At 31.4% G+C, this 26701-nt stretch overlaps 1 protein-coding gene across 6 annotated transcripts; it reads right to left on the bottom strand.

Annotated features, from left to right (window-relative positions):
* Positions 1-1255: 1255 nt before the first annotated feature.
* LOC148613659 (cyclin-dependent kinase 8-like) lies at positions 1256-25551 on the bottom strand. Of its 6 annotated transcripts, none has more exons than XM_088587125.1 (14): positions 25368-25551; positions 22271-22346; positions 21155-21265; positions 20010-20150; positions 19506-19563; positions 18296-18427; positions 17165-17308; positions 16611-16680; positions 16024-16096; positions 14477-14574; positions 14004-14091; positions 12711-12818; positions 5481-5510; positions 1256-4471 (listed from the first exon to the last, which is right to left on the bottom strand). In XM_088587125.1, exons 1-14 carry the CDS (start codon positions 25493-25495, stop codon positions 4376-4378), a joined length of 1353 nt encoding a protein of 450 aa, XP_088443251.1. In that variant the 5' UTR covers positions 25496-25551; the 3' UTR covers positions 1256-4375. The 6 variants fall into 6 exon arrangements, with proteins under 6 accessions (XP_088443251.1, XP_088443250.1, XP_088443248.1 ...); XM_088587124.1 differs by having other exon boundaries at positions 12744-12818; positions 18239-18427; XM_088587122.1 differs by having other exon boundaries at positions 18239-18427.
* Positions 25552-26701: the final 1150 nt, after the last annotated feature.

The following is a 26701-nucleotide window of genomic DNA, read 5'->3' on the forward strand; positions in this document are numbered from 1 at the left end:
ATATTAATTTTATTTCACACAAGATACTGAGAATATACTCCAAGGACAAAGACTAGACAGGGAAAATAGACATACAAACAAAGAAAATGAAAAAAAAAAAACAAACAAACAAAATAATACAAAGAAAGAAAACAAAAATAAATGGAATCCACTAAAAGCTGGGAGCATAGACCAGGGACACAGCTTAGGTATACTTTTAATCTTGCAAGGATGTCTCATGTCAACATATTTTAATTGTCTCCACTTATTATTTTTATATCTAAGTTTTCTAAGTGTGTTTGGAATGGTACTAGGAGGCATCTTTTTTTAATTTTTGGGGTGTTTTTTTTTGTACCAGTAAACCTCACTCTTTCGTTTTGTTTCAGTGACGATGTGTAATGCAATGAGTAATGATAAGACTCAATGTTTTTTTTTATTTATCAAATTTCTTGGATAGTAAGTAGATTAGCATGGAGTGGAATATTACTGTTTTCCTGATCTGGAAGCCATCAAGATACAGTAGCACATCAAATTATCATCTCAATATCTGCATGCACTTTTTCCACTGCACTGCCTTCAAAGTTTCATGATAGTTCACAGAAGTTTCTAAGAAGTTGCACTTAAATTATCAGCTTCAGTGGTGTATTTCATGGAATTTTAAAGTTTTTGGTAAAATTACATAGACATCCATAAACTTTGGCTCTTGAAAGTTACGTGTCTGTTCTAGATCTGGACATCAGGAAAACACCATTTTCCTTTCCGTTATTCTAAGATGATTCAAAGCATCCCTCCCCCAAAAAATTAATCAACTAAACAAATTCCAGTTTTTGTTTTGGAGGATGCCAACTTGTGGTTCAATTTCAAAGAGATCCAGACTGAAAAACAGAAAAATGTTTCAAATCACAAGGCCTAAAATCAGTTACTTTATGTTCTTTGTTGTGTTTGTCTGTTTTCCATGTCTGGTCTTTGTCCCTGGATTACTTTCTTTTGATTTCCTCTAGAATCTTGGTACCCTTAATTACTCTATCAAACCCATCCTTCCACATGATACTGCACCCAGTGGAAGAATTTTATTGAGATCTATTATTGCCCAGAAACGAAATGTCTGTGGACAACAGTGCCATACATTTATAAACATTCTTTCAAAATTGAATTCAGCACCACACCTCTAAGTCAAACAGTTTTTCTTATGGCTCTGTATGAAAGGTCCAAATGGCGGCTTGAAATTAACAATAACTCTACGAAGTACCCAATAATTCCATTAATCAAACTAAAATTGCATCTTTTCTTATTTTTTATTTTTGCTTTCCTGTGGGAAAATATTACACATGAGTTCACAATAACTGCATTACACATATAATACACAATAGCATCACATTTCAATTCACAAACTAACAACAGTCAAATTACATATAATTAAAATGGAATTAATTATCATTTATAACACACATCTTTCAGGAAATAACACACAAAAACCAGTAAAAGATAAAAAAAAACATGTCAGTGGCAAGTCCAGTGGGGAGGTGCTAGGGTTAGCCCCTTCCATTTAAATGGAAACTTAGTCATTTTCATGTGTAATTAAAATTCACAACAAAATTGTCAATAATGTCTTAGCACCACCTTTTCTTTCTGAGGATCCCCGGCTGGTATCCTTCATTTTCTAAGTGTCTTGATCTGTCCCTGGATGTATTGTGAGGCTGATCATTAAAGAATCGTCATGTCATTGTAGAATAGTTTTTATTTGTTTGCTAAATTACTGTGAAGGTATACTTGTATTTATATCAGTGGGTATCAACTCAAAGAATGTCAGAATTTAGTTTTTTTGAGTTCTAAATTGGTGGACTGGCTGCTTCAAATTTCAGTGAAAATTTTTCATTTTGTATCAAATTTAAATTCATGGTTTATGATTCAACCATGGGAACCCAAAAAATTGGTGCCCAACAAACAATTTGTTTTTTCCACAGTATTACCTGTACCACTGTTAAATGAATGTATTCTGATATTCTGACCAGTTAAGATATAAGGCATCTAACACTGCTGAGAGTGCAAGAAAGAGAAATCTCGGGTAAGATTTCAATTTCTCTAATGAGGATCTGCTGAGTTAGATGACACTGAAATATTACCCAATAGTGTCTGAAATTACCTAGTCTAGAAGCTCTTGAAGAGTTAGATTTTTTTCCTCATTAAAACTAGTTGTATCATTAGGAGGCAAATCCAGAAAACACTTCTTGCCAAATTTGACCTCATAAACAAGTTAAGTTGTAATGTCACAAATCTGCATGTCTTATCTTACCCATTGATGAGATGAGGAAAATATCACATTGGCTAAAAGGAACATTCTTGTCTCAAAGTAATTATCACATGGCTAAAAAGATTAATATCTTTGTCTCAAAAGTGAGAAATACGGAGACTGTTATAATAATAGCAAAGATCATCCAAAATGTAAACCTACTTGCAAATTACAGTATTGAGTCAAGAGAAACTTAAACCCTCACATGATGAGCAGACAATATTAAGAAAATGATGGAATTTAAATGACCTATTGTGGGAAAGAGTTATGCATTCAATTCTTAGACACATTTTCTATTAAAAAAAAAAAGCCTAGGCTTGAAATGTGGGATTGAACAGGAAGAAAAACAATTTGGAGGCAAAAATGTTATGAAACAAAAACAAACCAACTTTTTATAAAAATTAGACAGTATAAAATGAAATAAAGTTGCACCTTGATAAATCTTTAGTACAAGATAAACTACAGCACATTTTGCACCTTGTTATCTTTAGAACAAGATAAACTACAGCACATATTGCACCTTGTTATCTTTAGCAAAAGACAAACTACAGCACATTTTGTGTAACATTTGTTACTCAATACAATGAAACCATTCAAATCCGATACACATTGTGACTAAAGGATGCTGAAAAAAATAGGTTGTTTGAATATGCAAAGCAGTTTGGCACAATAAAAAATGTCTGTGTTTCCTAGTACACCTTAAAAAAGGTAGGGTACGTAGATAGGGATTTTTTTTATTTTACATTTTTTGACTTAGTCTATTGGTAGAATCATTCTGACTTGAGTAGTGCTTGTCGAAAAATGACCACCAAAAAAAAAAAAAACATACACACACAACCTTTTTTAATTTGGCCTTAAAATAAAATCCTTAATATAAAGATTTGGACAAGACCAGAAAATAGTTTCTTAGTGGCTTAAGAGAATTCATATAGCCTCCTAGATAAAAAGGCTTGACATAAAAATGAGTTTAAGGAGGTAGACCTATGGTAAGGGACAAAAATCTTGAAAATCACTGATATGTTTGTATTATAGTCAATATCACCAAAGCTTATCAAGCTTTCATTTGAAACAGAATGAAATCAATCCAAGTTACTTTGATACTTACATGAGATTGATTAAAAATACTGAATACAAACGTTCAAATAATTTGTAAGAGTTACCCTTACCTTAGATCTACTTCCTTAGAATTTGCCCAATTTTGATGAGTAGGAATGATTACAATTGATGGAGTCATATCCTGAGGTATTTCTACATTGCGTCTATCAGCTTTGTCATACTAAATATACAGAATTACATACAAACTAAACATATCAGTCTTCAGCTTATAATAAACACAGAACCATCTAAATGCCCACTTTCTTAAACCTGCAAAATTTAAAACATCATGATGACCAAAACCTGAAAATATCTAAAGATCGAGAGAACATGCTTTAACAGACAAATTAAAGTTGGAAACCTAATTCATGTAAAAGAAAATAAAAATCAAGCATTTACAGTCATTGTATGATTTAGCTTAAGATTTCAAATGGATAAATTTACCAGACTTAAACAGACATAATACATGTATTACATGTTATTAAATTGATCCCAGGTACATATTGAAAAAAAAGGTGTCTCACAACTGAAACAGCTGCTTTGTAATACACTGTATTTGTTAAATGAGCTAAATGTTTCAAAATTTTCTTATACCAAGCATCTTTGAACAATTATGGCAATGTCCACATTATGAATCCTTATCAGTAAGATCCTGTTGTTGATGATATCATCTTCCATTTTATATGCAGCAATGTCTGTCATTTAGAAAACAACTGATGAAATTCAAAAATATAGCCTTATGAACATCATGACCTGTTTTAAAAATGAAGAGGTAAAAAATGATGCTCAGGAATTATCAGAACTAGACGAGTAAAATAATAGTGTAAGTTGAAGTCTATATTGTCCGATGAAATTCAAGGTCATGTAAATGAATCAGCATCAAGTATTATGAGGTGTAACCTTCAAACATAATGACCAATTAAATTCAAGTTTATGAATATCGACCAATCCAAATCTATTCCTGATAGTCTGTAATATCCAATCAGATTTAACTTTAGCAGTGTCATCCAATTAGAATCTATTGGTGTAAGTTGAGGAGGTTGAGGTCTGAGAGATATTGCTTGATGTAAACTGTAATGCCTGTTGTGCTTGGACATTGTGCATGTGCTGTAAAAAAAATTTAAAAAAACAGTCAATTTCAGATTATTTTTCCCATTATATAGCACCTTACCTAAAAACCTGCAAAGAAACATGCATGTATATAAAGAAGAGGTATGAAATTCACTAAATAAACCACAATTTTGTTTAAGGTTGAGTAAAGGGTCATTTTTACAATTACTGGTAACAATAATTCAAATTCACTAAGCAAAAGGAAGTGATTATTTTTCTGGCTTAAAAGTGGAATTTGATAGTGTAAAATTTTCAAACTGCATAATTTTATTTAATTTAAAGCTGCAAAGCTTTATTATGTATAATTAAAAATTATATTTTTATTTTCATTACAAAAATAAGCTTCAATATTTAGGGAAATAGATGTAAAACCTGCACCAATTAGCAAATCCCTTATGGGCACCTGTACCTTGCTGAAATTAAAGATTGACATGCAGGTTAAAGCTTAAAAATGTCCTAGAAAGGGGCCTAATAGTGGGAAAAGGACATTATGATATTCTGGTATCCAATCCATAATGAAGTGCATGCAGATTTCAAATAGTGTGGAAGAATGATTAGCTCTAGTTGTTATCAAAAACTGTTTACTTTTCTTTTGAAAGTTGGAGAAGTAAAATTTGCAGTAAAAGTGATTTTTTTCTAACAAAAATTCATCTACAGGCTAATTCTAAAGAAAATTCAAGCTACATATGAATTTTTTTATCACAATTGATGAAATATTTTCCTAAGTATGAAAAAGTTTCTAATAAATTTAATTAAGACTAAAATTTCAAATAAACTTTCCATTTTCAAAAATTGACTCAAAGTATTTAAAACTTTATTTATTTTCTGGCACATATGTCTATATAGATCTTTCGCAATGAAGGCAAAACTTTAAAAACAAAACTAAACAGTAAACAAAAGAACCTACAAAATATAAAATAATTGCTAACAAAAGTTAGATGTGAAACTGAAGAAACCCAACAGAATAAAAATGGTGTGTAAAGTTATGGGGAGTTTTAAGACTTACTTGGCTTTTATATGGATACCAGTTCTGTGCCTTAAATAAACGTTAAAAAAATACATATAGAGAAAGCTAAGCTACAGACACATTCAAATGTACCACAGTGCAAGCTTGAATGACCAATACAAGCATTTTACATATTTATGGTTATTTTTTCATAAACGACACATTTGTAATGTACAGAGTACTTATTTTCATTAAATAAAAATCCACTAACTTTTGCTTCCATCATGAAATCACAAATGTAAGAAATAACAATTCTTACAAAAATGCTTTTTGAGAATTCTGAAAATCAGCTTATTTGCCTCTTTTTTTTCAAATTGTGCAAGGATACATTTTAAATGAGCTCCTTTACAGTGAACTGCTAGTTAATAAATTTACTTTTCTCTGGTGATGGGGTTAAGAAAGACCTAAATTATTCTTACAGTTTTAGTGGAGTCCACATTTTTTAAAATCTTTTAATAAGCTATTAGCTGATTCAGAGTTCTGCTTTAGAGATACCAGTCTGGAGAAGTAGGACAAAACATATAAATTTAGAACGACAGCTGTATTGACCCAATTGTCTCCTCTCAAGTGACCAAAAGAGAATCAGAGTGTAATTCACCACTGTATCAGTTTTGCCAGACTAAACAAACTAAACAACAGTATACTGAATTGTTTTCATTTTTGTCAATACCATCATTTTCAGTGATCTCCCCAGGGCCAAATAGCATCACGTTGCCCTGATGCTATATTTTTTACCAGGATGCTATCTGAAAAAAAAATTCCCATAGGGTCCAAAACAAATGTGGTGTTGTGCAATAATTTTTAGATGCAAGATGCTACATTGGAATTCAGGGACTACCAGGATGCTATCTGTAAATCTTAGGGCAAACATTGATTTTCCTTCTTTTTTTAATGTTTTAACATTTCCCAGTTCCAGAAGGGGTATTCCTCCATCTAGTTGGTCAGCTCTGTTCATACTGGGCTACTGGTTAAGGAAGAATATATATACTGATAACTAAACCAAGCCTAAATGTAATGTTTATATTAAGGTGCAATTAATTAATGTCTGTAGTGTACAGGTCAATTTAAAAGCTGATTATCTTTCAGCAAATTCAAGGGACATAATCTATTATTTGTGCAGTACCAAATCTGATCAATCACAAATATATATATATATACTGTACTAACAAGCCTTAGATGAATAAAATTAAATTTTTTTTAACTACAAAAATAAGAAAATCTTTCTATTTTACTATATTCCACAAAGGAGTGAATTAAAAAAGCAAAAAGTGTACAAGATTTTTCTTTTACATCATAGAGATTGCTACAAAAATAGCAAAAAAGTTATTATATATAATATCACTGTAGTTAACTATCAGAAATCTTAATATGAATTTTGAACCAAAATGATAAATGACAAAACATCTTGACGTGATTATCTCAATATTTTTTTTCAAACTTTTTGGTTTCGAAAAGGTAGACAACTCAATCAACTATCAATACTCAACCTGTAACTTTAACTGGTCATTCAAACCATAGCTAAGGAATTAGTGAAACATGCTCATTAGTCTCAAAAGATGCTGTGCTTGCTACACTACTTTACACTTGCAGGTGAGGGTTTCATTTAATATTTCTACTACACATATGAGGTATAAATTAAATGAAGTGCACAGATTAACTGACAAGTTCTTAAAAATCAACAAAAAAGTAAATTATATGTAAAAAATGTTTTTGCATAAACTCAATCTGAAACATTTTTATTAAATTTTATCAAAATACATTTATAAAATTTTATTGTAAATATGTGATTCAGAAATCAAATTGATAATGGTAGATTGCTAAACTCAGAAAATGAAGATATGGGTTTTATATTGTGCTTGTAGAATGCACATACAGATGATTTTTTGTCAGCTCTTCATCACATTTTATAAAAAAAAAATTAACAAAAGCAAGTGAACTGGAAGTAAAACTGAAACAATGTGAGAAAATTTGTAGGACAAAGTATTTTACAGCCAGTAAAATAGTTAACTTCAGGGAAAATCAATCAGTATAAAGCACCATAGTAATTTCTCACCTGTGTATTGGAATACTATAAAGGTAGTCCTGTAATTAGAGGCTGTTGCCAAAACACCTAGTTAGATTATATGAAATGGAAACACTGAACCATTCAGCATTTCATAGAATTAACAAAAAATCCTGATGAACTGCCTAAGGAGGTTAACTGGACATTTGATTTAAACTTTCTACCAGACACAGATCAAATACAGTGAAACCTGTCTAAACCAGACACTTTTAAAAGTCCCTTTCTATCAGTTTAAATGTATTATTAACCTTGGAAATCCAGAAAACTGTCTAAACCAAACCAATTCTAAAGTCCAAAAGGGGGTTCAGTTTAGACAAATTTCACTGTACCTACATGATAACAGAAATCTCCTTTTTATATTGTCCAGTTAACTAGGCATTTCATTGGTAATTAAACCTAGAAAAGACCAACTTTAACCCCTGAGGTTAACTTTTTCACTCGCTGTAAAATGATTACTTAAGTACTAAAATACACTAAAAGCTTATCAAAACATGTGAAAAGCATAGTGTGAAATTCTAGATCATTCAAAATCTACACAATCTGGGCTTCCAAAGGCAAGATGCCGCAAGAGGGGTGAGATATGCTAAATTTGGAATGATCAGAGAATAAGCTGAACACAATGATAATTCAAACAATTGACAAATATTAACTGAAATATTTAGCAATTATTGACCCAGTTTACATATACATTTTACTTGTTTATTTCCTCATAATGAGAAAATTTCAAAGTTTTTGACCAATTTCCAAACATACAAAAGTATTTGTATGTGATGAAGAACCAATTCAAATGCATTAAGGATGAGCCACAATAAACGGTTTTATGTTGAGTAGGTAGACTGATCATTTAACTTAGTAAATTTAAGTATCCAAATTAATCTAGTTTTTTATGAATGTGAGTCAATTACTCACAGTTTCTTGGTCTATGAATGCATTATGAAACTTTTCTCAACCAAATGGTAATTTTTCCAAGAACTGGACTCCACAGAAGCATACCATTATACTTTTGCTCTAGAAGTGTATTCATTGCAGAACATAAGGAATGGGCAACAAAGAAAAGGATCAGGTTGAAAGAAAAATTTTTTGCAATTATATATTATTTAGCAAATTATATTTTATTAAAAAATCAAAGTAAACCATAAGTACAGAGAAGGGAATGGTAGTGCTGTTATAACAAAGTTAACCTGTTGTTTTGTTAATTTTCTGCTATATTTACTGATGATATCAGCAATAGACTTATTATCCCAGGTCAAAACACTACAGTTTTTGTAAATATTTTTCACTAAACTTTGAATCGCGATATATTATTGCTGGATCCAGAGAGGGGCCCAGAGTTCCATCCTATTGTTCAATTTTTACCCCAAAATGAATGAAATAAAGAGCATTTTCCAACCACTGGACCCCCCTTCAACTCCTTGATGAAATGAAAAAGGTGTGTTAGTAGTGAAAAAGAAAATATAACACCTGAAAAAAAAAAGAACTGCAAAAATGAAAACCCCATGATTAAGAAATGTGATGGAAAAGGTCAAAAGTTAAATGGTCAGTCCCACAGTGTGAATGGTTGTTATACAATTGTAGGCATACCTGAAAAACCTGCAAGGTTAATTGTTTGTTATTAGCAAGCATAAAGAATAGATATCGATATAGGCCACTCATAACTAATCCTACATACTACACATATACACCATGTGTACCTGTTACATATCATGCACATTGCAATTTAGTCCTTTATTTATAGAAATTATTTGTTTAATAACAAATTAAACCAAAATATGCATGTACATGTAATAACTAATAGCACACCAGGATAAACACACAACATTAAGGGCCACACAAACTAAATTTAACTACATCTAAATGACAATATTTCTTGTACATGTGTAAGTTGTAATAGAAATCAATAGAATAAGGTTAAGGGTCACAAGACAGCAACTTTCACCTTGCAAATTGGAAGGATCATTGTTGTAGATTTATTGAATTGCATTTTTTTTTTTTTTTTTTTTTCTTCAATATGATTCTGCTAGTGATTGACATCTTTTTATTTTTTTACTATGATTTTTGGAACCTTCCTTGAATAGTTGAGAAGTATATATCCTTAGAGTCACTTAAATGTGACCCTAAATTGAACTCTGAGAGACCTCCCACAAAACATTTCATCAGAACACTGATATTGGTACACATTGAAAAAAAAAAAAAAAAAAAAAAAAATTTACTAAGGGAGAAACCATTTGCTTTTTATAGGGGTCACATGATAATGGTTTGGTCCTGGATTTTATATTTTGCAATATAGTACTGAAGAAATATCACCCCTGGGTTTTTCTGGATTCACTTTCCCGAAAAAGTTTGGTAATCCTTTTGTAGGACATACCAGTACTTACATGTACAGTGACCAACAACACTAAACCCCATAAAAATTAAATGGTTATTTACAGGTATAAAAAATAAGTGTTACTTTTTTTTTTTTTTTTTTTGCTCGGACGTTAAACCCCAACAACAAACAACATATTTTTTTATGGACTTAAAACTATATTCAAACACTGATAAATTAAGAATAATATACAACATCAATAACACAAAAATCATACAGACAACAAAATAATAGAAATGATCTTTCTTTACCTTGAGAGCTCAAACAATATTTTCAGATACAGCATGAACCAATCTGCACAACTATTCAATCATTTAATGATAAAGTTGAACAGACTGAGGGCAGATTTATCTAGTCTAATGAAGGACAACATTTTAATAAAAAAAATCTTCTTTTTTAAGAATCATGCATACACAAACATTATTATCATTTTTTTACTTTTGTTCCAAATGCCATTTTAATTTGTTCCAAATATCATTTTTTTAAAAATGAATAAGCCCACAACAACTTGCACAGTGACAATAACGAATATTTTTTTAAGACACACAACAAAACAATATGAAATATAAAGCACATTAATCTATGAAGACTAAGTGATGAAATTAATTATAGATTAAAAAATTCAGTAAATTTCGCTCTAATTAATGAAGAATGAGCCTTCAAAACTCACAAAATAGTTGTACAAAGTGGTTCATGAACTGTATGTAATACATGAAGTAAGCTTTGTCTGAAATTCATGTGAAAATCACATGAATTCAATACAAAATTTATATGAACACATTTAACATGAATTTTGTGTGAAGATATTTTGCTTGTGTTTTGTTTATGGTTTTCAAATTTTCATGTTAGTCATACATACATGTATAAATCGGTAAAACAGTTCATATGGGAAATATTTAGAAGTGGCATTGTTTACTTTTTGTATCTGTTGAAATTGTTTATTTTCAACAGTCAGGAGAAGAAACGTAATGCCTTTGATAAATACTGCAAATAGGTATTTTTCTCTTCCAATAAAGAGGAAAAATTACAACATTTTTTTCATATGTTTTGAAAAAACAGAAAAACATATGTTTAGGACCACCATGAGAAACATATGTTCCTGACTAATGAATTAATTAATTAAAAACAAGTAAATAAAAATCATCTGGTAATTTGATATTTTTATAAGATTTCACAATCGAATGACAACGAGAATATGATTTTCATATGATTTTTCAAAAACACATGATTGCATGTATTTTCAAAAGCACATTTACCAAATTGATTCCCAAGCATATGTTTCCATATGTTTTACATTTCTGCATGTGTAGAGATAACTTAAGTTTGAATATACACTAGTTAGATGTTAATGCATAACATGGGTTGATAAAATTGTTTCTAGATAAAAGCCTGCATTCTGCAAGCATACTCAAGGCATGAATAAGTGATAAGAACAAACTAAGAAAGAGACATGCATGTGATTTCATAGCATCACATGTCCATGCTGAAGAACTTCAAATCAAAGAAAGACCAACATACTAGTACAATTATTAGCAACTTCACATGAAATTGACATGACTTTCACATGAAATTCACTTAACATGAATTGCATGTGGTCAACTCACGTGAATTTCACATGAAGGCTTGATTCACACGAATTTCACGAGAACTCTGACACAACATTTATTTGCTCAGTTCAGGTGGAACCATGTGAAATTTGTGTGAAAATCATGTGAAATAATTTTGCCTGTGTATGAATTAGACACTTTTACTACAAAACACCTTTTGCAGCAATTTTAAAAGTATTATTGAAGCTTCCTTATCATTGAAAAAAATTATAATTGAGCTAAACTCTGTACCAATTAGATAAACAGCAGGCTCAGAACAAGACTATGAATTGTTTAGAGAAACAAAGGCATTTCATCTTTGTAAACAAAGATATGTAATTATACATGAATATACTTGTAACAGTTCAACTTTCTGTATCTAGAAATCAAGTTTGGAAACAAGAATGGGAAGTCAGAATTTGAATGTCAATCCTTAAAAATAAATACTCTATACATTTAATCTGGACATGCATAGTTGACATCCTGGTTCTCTGGTTATTTTACATAAAATAAAAAACAAAGAGAGGCATTTTTTTTTACCATTTTATTGCCCTCAAAAAGTGATAAGGGGGGGGGGGGGGTGCTTTGTTGTTTATACCATATTCAATGGTGTTGAAAATTGGTAATAATGCACCATAAAAAAACATAAGGGTGGACCTTACTGAGAACCAAAAAAATTTATTTTTAAGGCTTTTTCCTCACAGAAATGAACAAAAAGAAATTTTGTTCAGTGCACTACAAGCAATTAGAGCTACTTTGCCATTTCCACTACACTTAAAAATAACCTCAGATACAGAGAGGCAAATTTCTTCTTGAAAAATTTGCCGATATTGTAGTCATATACCAATCAAAGTAGTTCTATCCAAAAAATTTAGTTAGATATCACTAGAGATAAAGAACAAAAAACTCTTTTAAGAATTTTGGTGGGAAGCGAGGAGCTAAGAAAAAAATTCAACCAGTTTAATTATAATTTTAGAATCGCATCAGTCAAATTCCGGTTAGATTCTTCCGCCTAGTACCTCCAGTTTTTCTTTCGTGTAATGAGAAAGGCTGAGGAGTTCTGATTCCACTACAAGAACATTTACATGTATGCTCACATATCTTTGTCAACAGAGAAGTAACAGCATATTAAGAGAGATCAGAAAGGCATTCCACATTCATGATTAATTACAATAAATACACAGAACAACAGATAGAATGTTGTAATGTGGATTTACCTGATAATCACTCGAAACCAGAGAATTACTGACCGTAGAAGGGGGCATAACTCTGACTCTCTTTGCTGGGGGCTGGTTGTGCCCTGATGACTGATCAGCACCTCCTGCCTAATAGAACAAAATAATTATATTGGAAATATGTTTACCTACTCTTTAGCAAATGCTAAAAACATGATATTTCAACATACGCTATATTATGCATTCATTCTAAAATTCCATTTTTTTAACTAAAGTAATGATTCAATTTGTATAGGTGATACACTTTCAATTTTGATCTTTTTTGTTCAACTGTTTGACTCTTATACTCCCAGGTTTTAGTGGAGTCTCTTTTTTAGTTTTTAGTTCTATGTGTATAGTTTTAGTTTGTGTATTTTATGGTAATATGAATGCTTTCTTGGTCTAGTCTCATGAATATCCAGTTCCTCATTCTAATCATGGTCTCCTTGTTTTCTACAAAAGATGAGGACGCCTACCCTACCAGTGCACCTGGTCTATGCTCCCAGTTTTTAGTGGAGTCTGAGTTGCTCATCTACTTTTGTTACTTATATATGTATTACGTTGGTTATTTCGTGTTCTTCGTTGTGTTTGTCTGTCTGTTTTCCATGTCCGGTCTTTGTCCCTGGATTACATTCTCTTGATTTCCGCTAGAATCTTGATTCCATTGATTACCTTTTTACTCTTCCCAAACACTCTCATGTAAATTAACCTCAACACATCCCCTCAACTTAATTAGACAGTTTAAGTCTTGAACCTACATTTGATTAATATGATTTTGACAAATTTCAGTCCTTCTACAAATTACTACATGAATTTATCCACTGCTAATGATAGTTCCTTATAATTTAATTTCAGATGAAACACCCTTTCTGATTGGATAAAAAATATTGTCCATCATATCATAGACCAAATTTTGTAATGTGACTGTAACATCATCAACCATTTTTGCTTATTTAGTCCTTAAATTTTGATACTAATATTAAATTATAAGAAATAATTGTTATATATTTTTGGTCTATTTGAAATAACCCTCAATGCCCAAGGTGCACACTTGAAAATAACCTGATAAGCAGGTTAATTAGTGTGCACCACATAATTGAGGTTATTTCCTCACAGACAGAAAAAAATATATAAGTCACTCCTTAAAAAACTTTCACAAGGTCAGTATTATGCTATTTTTAAATTTAAAAAATAACAACAATAGGCATACATTTTCCCACTGAATGAATGATGTTTACACGTGTTAAACACCATTGGAAATTAACATAATTTTATGCCAATACAAATTTCAAATACCTTGCTAGCACCAGTATCAGCTTTATCATCTTCATCATCTGTCAGGAAATCTCTCTTAGGATATGGAATGTTCTTTCCCTCAAATACACTGAAAATTCATCATATAAAGAATACATTTATTTATAAAGAATTTTACTTAGGATTGCAGGAAGACACCCTTAAAGATAATCAATAAAATGGTACTTTATCTTATAAAAAAACCATTTAAATGGTACTTTAACATGTTTAACTGGTAAGCATTTCTGCAAATGAACATTTTCAAGAGGATTAATTCTCATCGAAATGAAGATCTACCTCTGTGTGGAGCTTGGGAAGCATGTTACCCTGAGACCAACAAGGTCGACAAAGTGTTTGATTAATACAGGATTAAACTACAAAGAACTGCCAAGACAAGAGATTATTCAGCCAAGATCAGCTGATATCATTTTCTGGTTTAACTACATTGTAGTCTTTTTATTCTAATTTATACAAACTCTTGTGAAGGCAGTGGATCCTCTGTGAAGTATGCATCCTTCATGGCCTGTTCTGATGTTATCCGTTTAGTAGGGTCCATGGTCAACAACTTTTGTAACTGAAAAATATTTCATGATTTTGTAAAAACTTGGAGTATATTTTACAAACAGTGTAAGAATTAAACTTGTCATAAAAAATGAAGTCATAATGCATCTGTAAGCATTAAATTTGTCATCACATATGAAGTCATAATGCATCTGTAAGCATTAAATTTGTCATCACATATGAAGTCATAATGCATCTGTAAGCATTAAATTTGTCATCAGATATGAAGTCATAATGCATCTGTAAGCATTAAATTTGTCATCAGATATGAAGTCATAATGCATCTGTAAGCATTAAATTTGTCATCACATATGAAGTCATAATGCTGCTATTTATCAAGGTGTCATTGCTGTTGACTATTTTTACTTTTTACTAAAGTGGACAATTGATCTTAATGGTTCATAAAAATTCTTTCAAATCTTAAATTTTGAATAATTTGGTTTCACAAGCTTGAGGTTTTAAGATGCCTTTGATCATGTATATCTACCTTCAATATGAAATTACACACGTTGTGGTCCTAGTTATACACCCAACAACTGGAACAAAAGTGGTAAAGCCCTTCGAAACAGGAAGATAATATTGCACACCAACCAAAATTTCTAACAATATATGCACAATCTAAACATAGCAACAAATTTGAAATTATTCCTTCCACTGGGAGTTAAAATAACTTCAATTAAATTCGAAATGACGGAATGAAAGATAGACATACAAGTCAATTCCAATATACCCCCCACTCATTGAAAGTAGTAACAAAAATGAAAATAAAATAGTCATACTACACAATCAGAAATGAAGGTAACTAAGTTAACCCCAGGCGAGCCAGAGATTTTTTCAAACACTTCCTAATAATTGTGAACAAAATTGCCAACAGATATGCACACATCCTGCAAATGGGTACTACCAGTTGTTAGTAATATGAGGAAGGTGAAACCTTTAACACTGCTGAAGAAACATCTACGTTTAATTTTTGTCAGTCCTGTTATTATTTACTTTCAAAATGGTAAAATGTGTCATGATATACAGTTTTTATTGTCCTTATGCATTCTCTTATAGTCATGGTCTGAAATATGTAAGGGCCAAAATGTCTGGCTTTGGTAAGGAACTGTGGTTTTCATGGTCTAAAATGTCTCTAAGTTGAATTGTCTGGTATTTATAAGCTGATCCCGTCTTTTTTGTAAACATTTGGGTGTTATGTTTTGACCATCCCTATCGTGGAAAACGCTACGATTCAATTTGTATTAAATCATCAAATCTAGCTAATGTTAACTAGACTGGAGTGGTTCTCAATTGCATTTACCAAGTATACGAGAATGAAGCTGCCATGTTTTTAAGTTCCTGATATTACATGCACAAACGGGATATTGATGTTTTTTCTGGCCATAAGTATAGTGAACCCAGTTGATAGTACAACAATATAAGCTCCCTTTGGAGCGTATTATTCATTTAGAGATGTACTTACCAAATGGAACTGTTTACTGTCAGGTTTCACCTTGTGTTTCTCCATATACTTTACTAAATTACAGTTAACATAACTGAAATAAACATAATTTCATAACTAGATAAATTGTGAGTAACACTCAGTAACTTGATATGCCCACTCCCTCATTTTATAAAATACAACTTTTGACCTCAAAATTCATTTGGAACACAATCTTAAATAGGAGGTGCACAATGAGAATATGTAGTGAAGATTCTGTGAAACTTCCATCATATTCCATTCAGTGGTGCAGGAAGAGTAACCTATAAGAGATCGGTCCCCCTCTGCACAATGGAAGGTAGTGCAGATGGATAGACACCGCTATCACAATAAATCCCACACTCAAAAGTTGGGGTATAACAATATTTTCCTTTATAAACAGGATTCAAAATTCTGACTTTTATGGTTTTAAGTACCTAATAAATACTGTACAATGACTTTAGATTGATGATGTTTCAAAATGTAATATTTTCAATATACTTCAAATCAAATACACTTATGAATTGTTTGAAGTCTGTGATGTCATGACCAGTGTACAATACATATTTTTAAATACTAATTCCACTTACTTAGAGCGCTTAAAATCTTTAGTTAATGTACCATGTTCAGGCATCTTACGTATATCTTCCCAATCTTTATCTGTAAAGAGAAAAGTAATGCAAATGATACTGTGTTTGGATTGAAATGGAAATTTCATCAAATGTCCTGAAAATAGAAAAATATGCCAAAACACAGTATAATAATCTAGCAACAATTATACAAAAAGTCTTGCATGAATTTTATGAAGTATACATTTCTGTAAACAAATTAATTTTTGCAGTGTACTGACTTTTGCTATTTTTGCATGAAAACTGGAATTTATTTTAGCACTATTTAACAATTGCTATTTTTTAGCCATGAAAATCCCATTATGTTAAATATTTTATCATTTACCTAAGAAAAATCCCATTATAAAACACTTACCTTGTCGAAATCCCAATATGTTAAACATCCTAACACTTACCTTGAGGAAATCCCAATAAGTTAAACATTCTAACACTTACCTTCAGGAAATCCCAATATGTTAAACATTCTAACACTTACCTTCAGGAAATCCCAATATGTTAAACATTCTAACACTTACCTTGAGGAAATCCCATAACATTAAATATTCGATCAAGTTGATCATGGTGATATGGATTACTTGTTTTAATATCTTCTTGTCGACAATGAAATATTGGTTCATATGTTAATAATTCAGCAAATATACATCCTATGGCCCATATATCTGAAATGGGAGTCAAAATGCTCAAGACAATATCAAATCAGAAGTAATTATAGTATGACGTAACCATCCAATAGAAAAGAATATTAATGTGTATATTCTAACATACATGACATATCTTGCTCATGTCGTTTACTATGGATACTAATTTCTATGGTTTGTCAGATTATTGTTATTTCACAGATTCTTGAATTTGCATATTTCCTTATACCTTTAAAGTTTTTAATTGAAATTTAACATTGCCTTTGGAGTTTGAATTAACAGTCTACAGAACCACGAAACCAAGAAAAATTGTGACCGACAAAGTTTTTCAACAGTTCTGTGGTTAGCTTTTAAGGAGGTAGACCTAGGATAAGGGACACAACTCTTACAAGTCATTGAAATGTTTTATTCAGCATTTTACATCAATCTCAACTAAGCATCAAAATAACTTGGACTGATTTCATTCTGTTTCAAATGAAAGCTTAATAGGCTTTGGTGAAATTGAATAATAAAATTGATATAAGCATATCACTGATTTCAAGAATTATGTTCCTTACCCTAGGTCTACCTCCTTAAAACTCTTCTCTGAGGTAGAATATTTTCTTTTAAAAATACAATTTTCATTTAAAATGCCAAATACCAATACTACATCATGCAATAATTTCTTTATTATTTTCAGTATTTCAAACATGAAAAAGTGAATTTTTCACTAAAACTGAAATTTACTTACTGCAACTGAAGCCTTGTTTAACTTTAAAAAAGAAAGGGCTTAATTAGACACAACACGTTTCTTATAAAAAAACAATCACCAATGTCCCTTCTAAAAATATTGATTTTTATAGAAGATAACATTTTAGCTGACCATTGTTTTTTCAAAGAGATTCATGGTGGTAACCTTTTGTATAAATTTTATTTAAAGCAGTTGAGAAATGTAGGTATGAGAGCACTTACAAAGGTGTGAAGCACAGATGGACAGACAACCGTCATTTTTAAGTCCCAGCAATTTACCTATAGCTTTAGTATAATGCCTAGCACCAAGTAACAGCTCAGGAGCTCTGTACCAGAATGTCACAACCACTGGATCTAAGTCGGCTAAAGGCTTTAAAGGAGAGTTAAATAGTCTGGCAAAACCCATGTCAGCTGAAAAATGAAGTTAAAGTATCAATAAGTTCAAAGTTATTTTAATTTGCAATGCTACATACTGTGAAGGTGTATTTTGTGCAAGGAGTAATATTTTGCTTAATAACTACATGGTGAAGACAAATTTTCCTTTGGAAAGCAGAAAATTTCGAAAATTCTAGAGCAAAGGTTGATGATATAAATTTGTGTATGTACAACCTTCTGTCATAAGAGGTTGAAACTCCATAATACTCTTCTAAACACCAGTACATGTAATAACTCACCAATTTTAAATATTTCAAAAACCTCATACCAGATCCCGCTGCCACAACACTTGAGAAATTACTTAAGTCAGAGAAAATTCTCAACTGTTAGTGACGTCATCAATGTCAAGATTATGATTGAAGTTACCATGGAAATTCAGAATTTTCTCATACTTAAGTATTTTTTTAACTTTAGTGGCGCTGGTCTTAAAAAATAAAACCAGTAGATTTTCATTTTGAAACTGTAACAAATGGTGGACTAACTTTCTCTAATTTTGCTTCAATTTTCATACCGCTTGACCGGTGTGAAAAAAAATGGTCTCATCACTGGTGACTTTTTTTGTTCTCAAGAGTTCGATTGGCTTAGAAATCAATTGTCTTGGACTCCATCTTGAATCGCCTTTATTGTCACTGTAGTTATATTTCAGTAAAATGAGACAGTTTTGGTGTTTTCTTACCTTAAATAAGAATTACGAAGTGACTTGGGAAGATCTGAAATGAAAAAACCTTTGAAATCGTCTGTTTTTTTTTTTGTTTGGAATGTTTGCGTTTGTGTGACATCAACATGTTTCCTACGAATCAGAATCATGATGTTTCAAGCGCTTTTCATTTTTGGGTATTTTATACGTTTTTAGGGCATTAGTGAAACAGAATCTACACTCAAAGCTTGTTGTTTATGAATTTCTCACATCTCGTGAAATAAATTTTATAGTTTGAATAGCTAGGCAAGCCTTGCGATCAAAAAGTATAAAATTTATTTCACATGATGTGAGAAATTCCATAATCAACTCATTATCGTTGTAGATTATATATATCTTATCGACTAAAGTGCTTACCAATTTTTACTCTCCCCCTTTCTTCTCCTTCTCCCATTACGAGTATATTGGCAGGTTTCTGAAAGAAAATCATTAATTTTTTTTAACACTCCAAATGATTTTAATTAAGTTATGAGAAATTTCAACCTATCATTAAAGCCTCCTTCTTTGTCATAGGCGATTGCTTAATTCCTACAATTAAAGCAGTTGACTTCAAAGTTCTAATATTTTTATGCCTTGGGTAAGTCATACCGTGTGTCAGACCAGTCTCCTTCCCAAGATGCATAGGAATGGACTCATTACTTATCAAGATCATGACTGAAATTTTTTTCTTTAAGATGATATAAAGCAGCAAACACTGTGAACAATACTAAAATTCAAATTCTGATAAAGTATTGCAAAGATTTATTTAATTTAAGACAGATTTACTTTAAGTAAGTACAGACAGAGATAAAACTAAATACCCCCAAATTCCTAAGAGCTGGGGCATTATAAAACGAGGGTGTGTAACAGTATTTGACTTACCAGATCTCTGTGTAATACCCAGTTAGCATGGAGGTAGTGTATTCCGTCCAATATCTGATAAAGTAAAGATTTCACCATATTTTTAGGGACGTCAATCTGTTTCTTGTTAGCTTTAGCAGATCTATGGAACTTTATTATATGCTGTAGAAGGATAAAATAAAATAATAACATTTGTTCCAATTTTAATATTTCAATTTTGCACTTATTACAGGTATGTTCAACTAATATGCAATATGGTATTAATTTTGAGTGACAGAGAAAAAGAATTGAGAAGATCAACAAATTTAAATGGCATGTCAAAATTCAGTGTGAAGATAGAAACATTGACATGACATGTCAAATTCAGTGGGAAGATACAAACATTAAAATCACATGTCAAAGTCAGTGGGAAGATAGAGACATTAAAATCACATGTCAAAGTCAGTGGGAAGATAGAGACATTAAAATCACATGTCAAATTCAGTAGGAAGATAGAAACATTAAAATCACATGTTCTATTCAGTGTGTAGATGGAAACATTGATTTCACATGCCAAATTCAGTGTGTAGATGGAAACATTGAAATCACACATCAAATTCAGTGTGTAGATGGAAACATTGAAATCACAAGTCAAAATGTCAAAATGTTTAAAAGGTCATAACACAACATGAAAGGAAAGCTTATAATAAATATCACAAAAAGAATGTTTGTACATCAGCTTAAAAGTTTGTTTCTGATTAGAATCTTTTATATTGAAAACTATTTTCTTGGAATTCATCAACTTAAATACAAACCTATAAAGGTATTTATTGTTTTGAATTTAATCATACACTAGCACATTTGTTACATTTGACCTTATCTGGCCGTAGTGCAAACAAAACTTGAAAAATTACTTAAGTCTGAGAAAATTCTTAACTACTTATGACATCATCAAGTTGGAATACTTTGATATGAGTTACCATGGAAGTTTACAATGTCTCAGATTTAAGTATTTTTTAACTTTTGTGGAGCCAGGGCTTTTTCTTTTTTCCATTGTATACAAAGATTGCCTGATTCATTGAAAATGTTTTACATTTAAATTACCTCATTATCCGTTCAGTATGATTGGTCGTCTTTGTAAGTCGATAAATCCTAAGAAAATAGTATCATAAAAATATAATACCTACCCATAGATCATGCTCAGCATAATCAAAGAGTAACCATACTTTTCTGTCTGTATGTGAGAGGAAAACTTTCTGTAAACTTATTACATTTGGATGTTTGAGTTCTCTAAGCAACTGTAAATACAACAAAATTGATACAATAGAGTTAACAAATCTATACCTTGTCGTAGTTTTCCTTTCCTCTTTCGTCTAACCCGGACTTGACTTTTTTATGAGCAACTCAGCAGGTGTTTCTAGAAAAGCAGATGATGCTTACCCTACCGATGCACCTGGTCCATGCTCCCAGTTTTTAGTGGAGTCCGAGTTGCTCATTTGCTTTTGTTACTTTGTATGTATGATTTTAGTTATTCTATGTTCTTTGTTGTGTATGTCTGTTTTCCATGTCTGGTCTTTGTCCCTGGATTACATTCTTTTGATTACCGCTATAACCTTGGTTCCCTTGATTACTCTTTGACATAAATATCAAATGAATATTGAAATAGTACAAATATTGTACATGTAGAAAGTAAAGTATGAAAATAATGAGATTCATGAGAGAGGAATTAAAATTTCTCACTTTATAAGTAGCACTCCAGCTAAGAATCATGTAAAATGTGATTCATGGGTAAAAAGCCTACATATTTTTATTTTTAATATTTTGTTTGAATTGCCATAGTAAACAGAAATTAACATTCAGTTTTTCATACAGCCCATTTTCTTAGGAGATAAAAATTATATAGAATGCACTGTAGATTTCAAAATTAAGGGGGGTAACTCTGTGAAGGACACCCAAATTCAATAAAATCTATTGCATTTTCAATGTTGATTATCTCCTAAGAGCAGGCAGATTTGAATGAATAATTACATATTTCATAGTATAGACAAATAAAACAACTATTAAAACAACAAAAATAAAAATATGTAGCCTTTTTTGGGGTGTATCACATTTTTCAGATTTTGCATGATTCTTATCAGAACAGTTACATAAATACACAGCGGTAGGTGTGGCATTATAAATGAATGATGTGAAACCATTTAGCAGACAAATCTGGAAAGGAAAAATTTTGAAGTCAACCTAAATTTGATAGTTTAAATGCCTTCGCAAAAACGTATACACAGGTATAAAATAAATATACATACAGCAATTTCTCTACAAGCTGACATGGATATACCAGTTCCTTCTATCTGTTTTAAAGCATACTCTCTGCCATCAGCACTAAAAGGAAATTTAACATCCTCAACAGTCAATTTAACAACTTTAGTTTCAGAGTTAGAAATAGTAGCCTGCCCGTCAGTCCAAGACTGGCCATTTTTTGGCAGGGCTGGCTAATTTTAGCAAAAATTTATATAGCCATATAGTAAATATATTGAAAAATTGTATTCAGGACTGGCTACAATTTGAGTGAGTTTCCTACCCTGTTTAGTTCATATGGAAAATACATGCCTTGTTCTTCATCCTGTTATTTCACTTTTTACGGATTCCTTATCATGATGATGGATCATGGATCCGGAAATGGTCAAAAATGTACGAAAGCACATGGAACTGAAACTTCAAATCAGTCGTACATGTAGTTGGTAATTATTTATTTGTCAATTGAATTGTTTTAACACAGAAGTCAACAGACCATTTAAATCAATAGAAAAAATCTGTTCGCGTTTTTCTTTAATAAATAATCAACATTTTTCTCATCACTCGGAAGTTTTCAGCTGTTTGACTATGTGATGAAAAAGTCCAAGAGATATATTTTGTTTACATGTTAGTACATCCACGCGTGGTCGAAACCAAACTCGTTCACTCGCTCTGATAATTTGTAAAAGACAGAGTATATGATGAAATAACACACTTTCCAATATTTATCTTAAAATAACTACATACCAAGTTTTTTTTTCGATCTGAGCATGTAAAAAGACTGACAAAAACATCAGCTGAAGTTTGATAAAATGTCCAGCATGGGCTGTCAAAATTTCTGGACCCTTCTGATGGCTATTTACATTTTTTCATGTATTCAAACCTGTGTTCATTGGCTACAGTCCTTGAACCGATCCGCGCAACAATTTGACTGATTGATCGCTGACCGGTGACCGATCTGATCGGAGTATTGTTACATGTATCTAAAATGACGTAAGATCTGTTTTATATAAAAGAAATGTAAAATAAAAGTATAAATTGATGTTCAAATCTATAACATTTTGTAAATATGTGTACAATTGACAAAGAAAACAAAAAAAATCTGTAAAATACGTTGACCGCTCTGTGTTCATGTGATGTGGTCACCAGTTAAGGGACTGGTTTGAAGGATCGATGACTGACCTGACCGGAAACTGATCGGTGATCGATGATAGCTCACAATTTTTGTTGCACGGATCGGTCCAGGTACTGTAATGACTAATGATAATGTGCTCTTACAAATGTATACATTAATTTAGGTAGTCATGGTGTTTGTTCTCAGAGGCATTTCTTTTAATTAATCTGACATAATGCCATCTGTCAAGATTTGCAATATTTCAGGTACATGTATATGTACAAATTAATCAGACCCACTAAATCTACAGATGCCCATAAGGGTAAAAAATGGTAAAGTACATGAAAGTTGTAGTGGTACTACATCGTAAGTCATCAACCATTTTGAAAGCATGAGGGGGAGCAGTTGGGGGGTGGCAGGGCAGGTATTTTTTTTTTGGAAAAAAAATATTTGTTCAAAATTCTCATCTTGAAAAAAAAATTTGTAAACGATACTTAATTTCCCCCATTATTTAACAACGCAGATTTTTAAATAAAAATATTGATTTCGCTTCTTGTTGAAATATAAATAAAAACACTGCACTTGCCCAAAAAAATTCTCTTCTAACCCCCTTTTTGTGGCTATTAGGGGTTTTGATATGGAGTGTGCATTGCCTATATCAATTAACAACTATGAGCTGTACATGTACCATACTTGTACTGTTTGTGCAAGACTCGTAAGAATAATAAAGGCAGCAAGCGAAATCAATTTTGAAAATCTGAAAATCTGTTTTGCAATATAATGGGGGAAATGTTGTTTTTTTTTTAATGAAGGGGTAAAAAAATGTTTTTTCTAAAATTTAGAACATTTTTCTTTTTTTAAAGATCCTAGCCACCAGTCCCCCTGTTCCCCTGGCTTTGAAAATGGTTGAAGACTTTGTAGCACTTCACCAAATTTTACAAACTTTAAGCCTTAAGGGCATCTCTAGCAACATCCATTTCAGTTTAAGGGGGTCAACTAGATTAATTTGTGTAGATACCAGAAATATTACAGATAGTGGGTATATTTTACACAATCATGTGACGGAAACAAAATTCAGATGCTACTGACAGCTGAAAATTTCAAAAAGAAAATTATTGCCTTTTCTATCTTATAAAAGCAATGCTTCGATTTGGATATTACAATTGGAGTTATATTTTTTCTGAGGCAGGTCAGGTTCTTGACAACAGCAACAGTGGAACAGCGTACATTAATTCTTTCAATAAGTAAAAAAATAGATAAGATTAAAAAATTATCAGAAAAAAGTTATTTTTAGTGAAACGTAATCTTAACCTATATATTTTTATTTGTCTGATTAAAGGAAATGGTGAATTTTCTCTCTAAGGACAGTCACTCTTTATTACTCCTGGGACATTACTTTTTTTCGTTAGTATATTGGAGAACATTAAGGAAAATTAGTACATGTAATAACCTAGTCCGAATTTCCTCTGATCCTGCAACCCTCCTCTTTTTTATTTGGATATTGATATGTCAGGTTGGGGTCAGTACGATGTGCCATACAAAAAGTTGGAGATTCAGAGGTACTGCGGAGTATTGCCCTTCACACACTTCTAATGACTTTCAGGTTTCCCAACCCGCCATATCAATATCCAAATAAAAGAGGAGGGTTGCAGAGTCAGAGGAAATTCGGACTAGTAGTAACCATTGAGCTCACACCGCTTCACGGTGCTCACTACTAAGTCTCACACAGACAGTACAAGTATGGTTAAGCTCACAGTGCTTGCTGATATCCATATAAATGTAGGAATGTCTACTCCATATTAAACTAAACAGTGCATGGTGCCTAAAAATCTCATCTGAATCATCAATGATAATAATGATTTGCATTCATTTAAAGTCCAGCTATTATTTAATAAACTGAATGGCGCTAAAAAGTGCTTAAAAAATCGCATCAATTAAAAAAACAAAATTATTTTATGACTACCTACAGCCACTGAACCGGTAAATTATATTACCTATTCTTTCTTTTCCCTTTATACACGTGGCCATATGTACCACGTCCAACTTTACACCCCTCATAATCAAATAAGTCTTCTACTTTGGCTCTTTCAGTATTAGTTTTCTGTTTATACTCAAAATCCATCTCTTCGTCGAAAAAAAATCATTAATATTCAAACAAACGCTTCCTTAACATTTTCCTTTACTGACAAGCGCAATAATGACCAAAATATAAAATTTGAGACAAATACCGGATTTGGTAAGAAAATTCCGGATTGTATGTGCCGTAATGCAAGGGAGATAATTTCATGAAATGTTGCAAATAGTTTCTCTTTTCCAGTACTAAATGGCAAAAAGCATTATATTGGTTTTAACGAAGTACAACCTTATGCAAATTAGAGCTAAAACTATAAAAATTAGTTTCATAATACAAGATGTTACTTCTAGACTAACCATAAAATACTACCAAGATTGTGACAAGGGAATTAACTCTAAAATGTACACATGTTTACCAGATCAATTTTGACAATCTCAAGATTGTGATTATTCCATTGTTCTTTATTGGCCATTCTATTACAGAAACTGGTTATCAGTACAATCTGTAAGAATAGAAATACAGCTGAGTATTTAGTGTTTGATGTATGCAATTGTTGAACTTTGAACTTTGAAATAATTTGATTATTACATAATGTATTTCAATTTATTAATAGGTCATCATTAATTTACTATTAACTGACAAGTGGGACTTATATGGAATTTAACTTTACAGATTTAAACTAAACTAATGTCCTATAAATTTCAATCGTTGAACTCATGCATATTCTCCTGCTGCTAACATCACTTGTATTTATCAACCCTTTTACTTTATTCATAATTTAACTTACACACACACACATAGGGATGTCTGACACTTCCCAATGTATTTTCAGGTAAGCACTTGCAGCAGTTAAATTTTCTCTTTTCTTTAAATTAAGGTTTTCACACAAACTCTTTTCTTTGATAATATTAAAATAAATTCATAATGCACTTTCTTAATAATGAAGATTGGTGATGAAAGACCATAATTTAGTTCTTCAGAATATTACCCAATGACATATACTTGGAGGCTTAATAATGAAAATAATACAATACTGATGTCAATTTCTGAATTGATGACTGCTAGTGGGGTTTGATATACTAATAAGTTGACTTTTCTGCACTGGTACTGAAATTACCCATTATTTGCATTGATAATCATTGCACTATATGTACAAATAGAATCTATATTAAGTTACTTGAAAATTGATTTTCTATTATACCACAGTACCAATGGTATGTCTTAATGCATTATCCCTAGGTACTCTTTGCAGTT

This window comes from Perna viridis, chromosome 6, assembly GCF_037379345.1.
Source record: "Perna viridis isolate PV_CMFRI_1.1 ecotype Kerala chromosome 6, ASM3737934v1, whole genome shotgun sequence".
In the NCBI taxonomy this organism is placed as follows: Eukaryota; Metazoa; Mollusca; class Bivalvia; order Mytilida; family Mytilidae; genus Perna; species Perna viridis.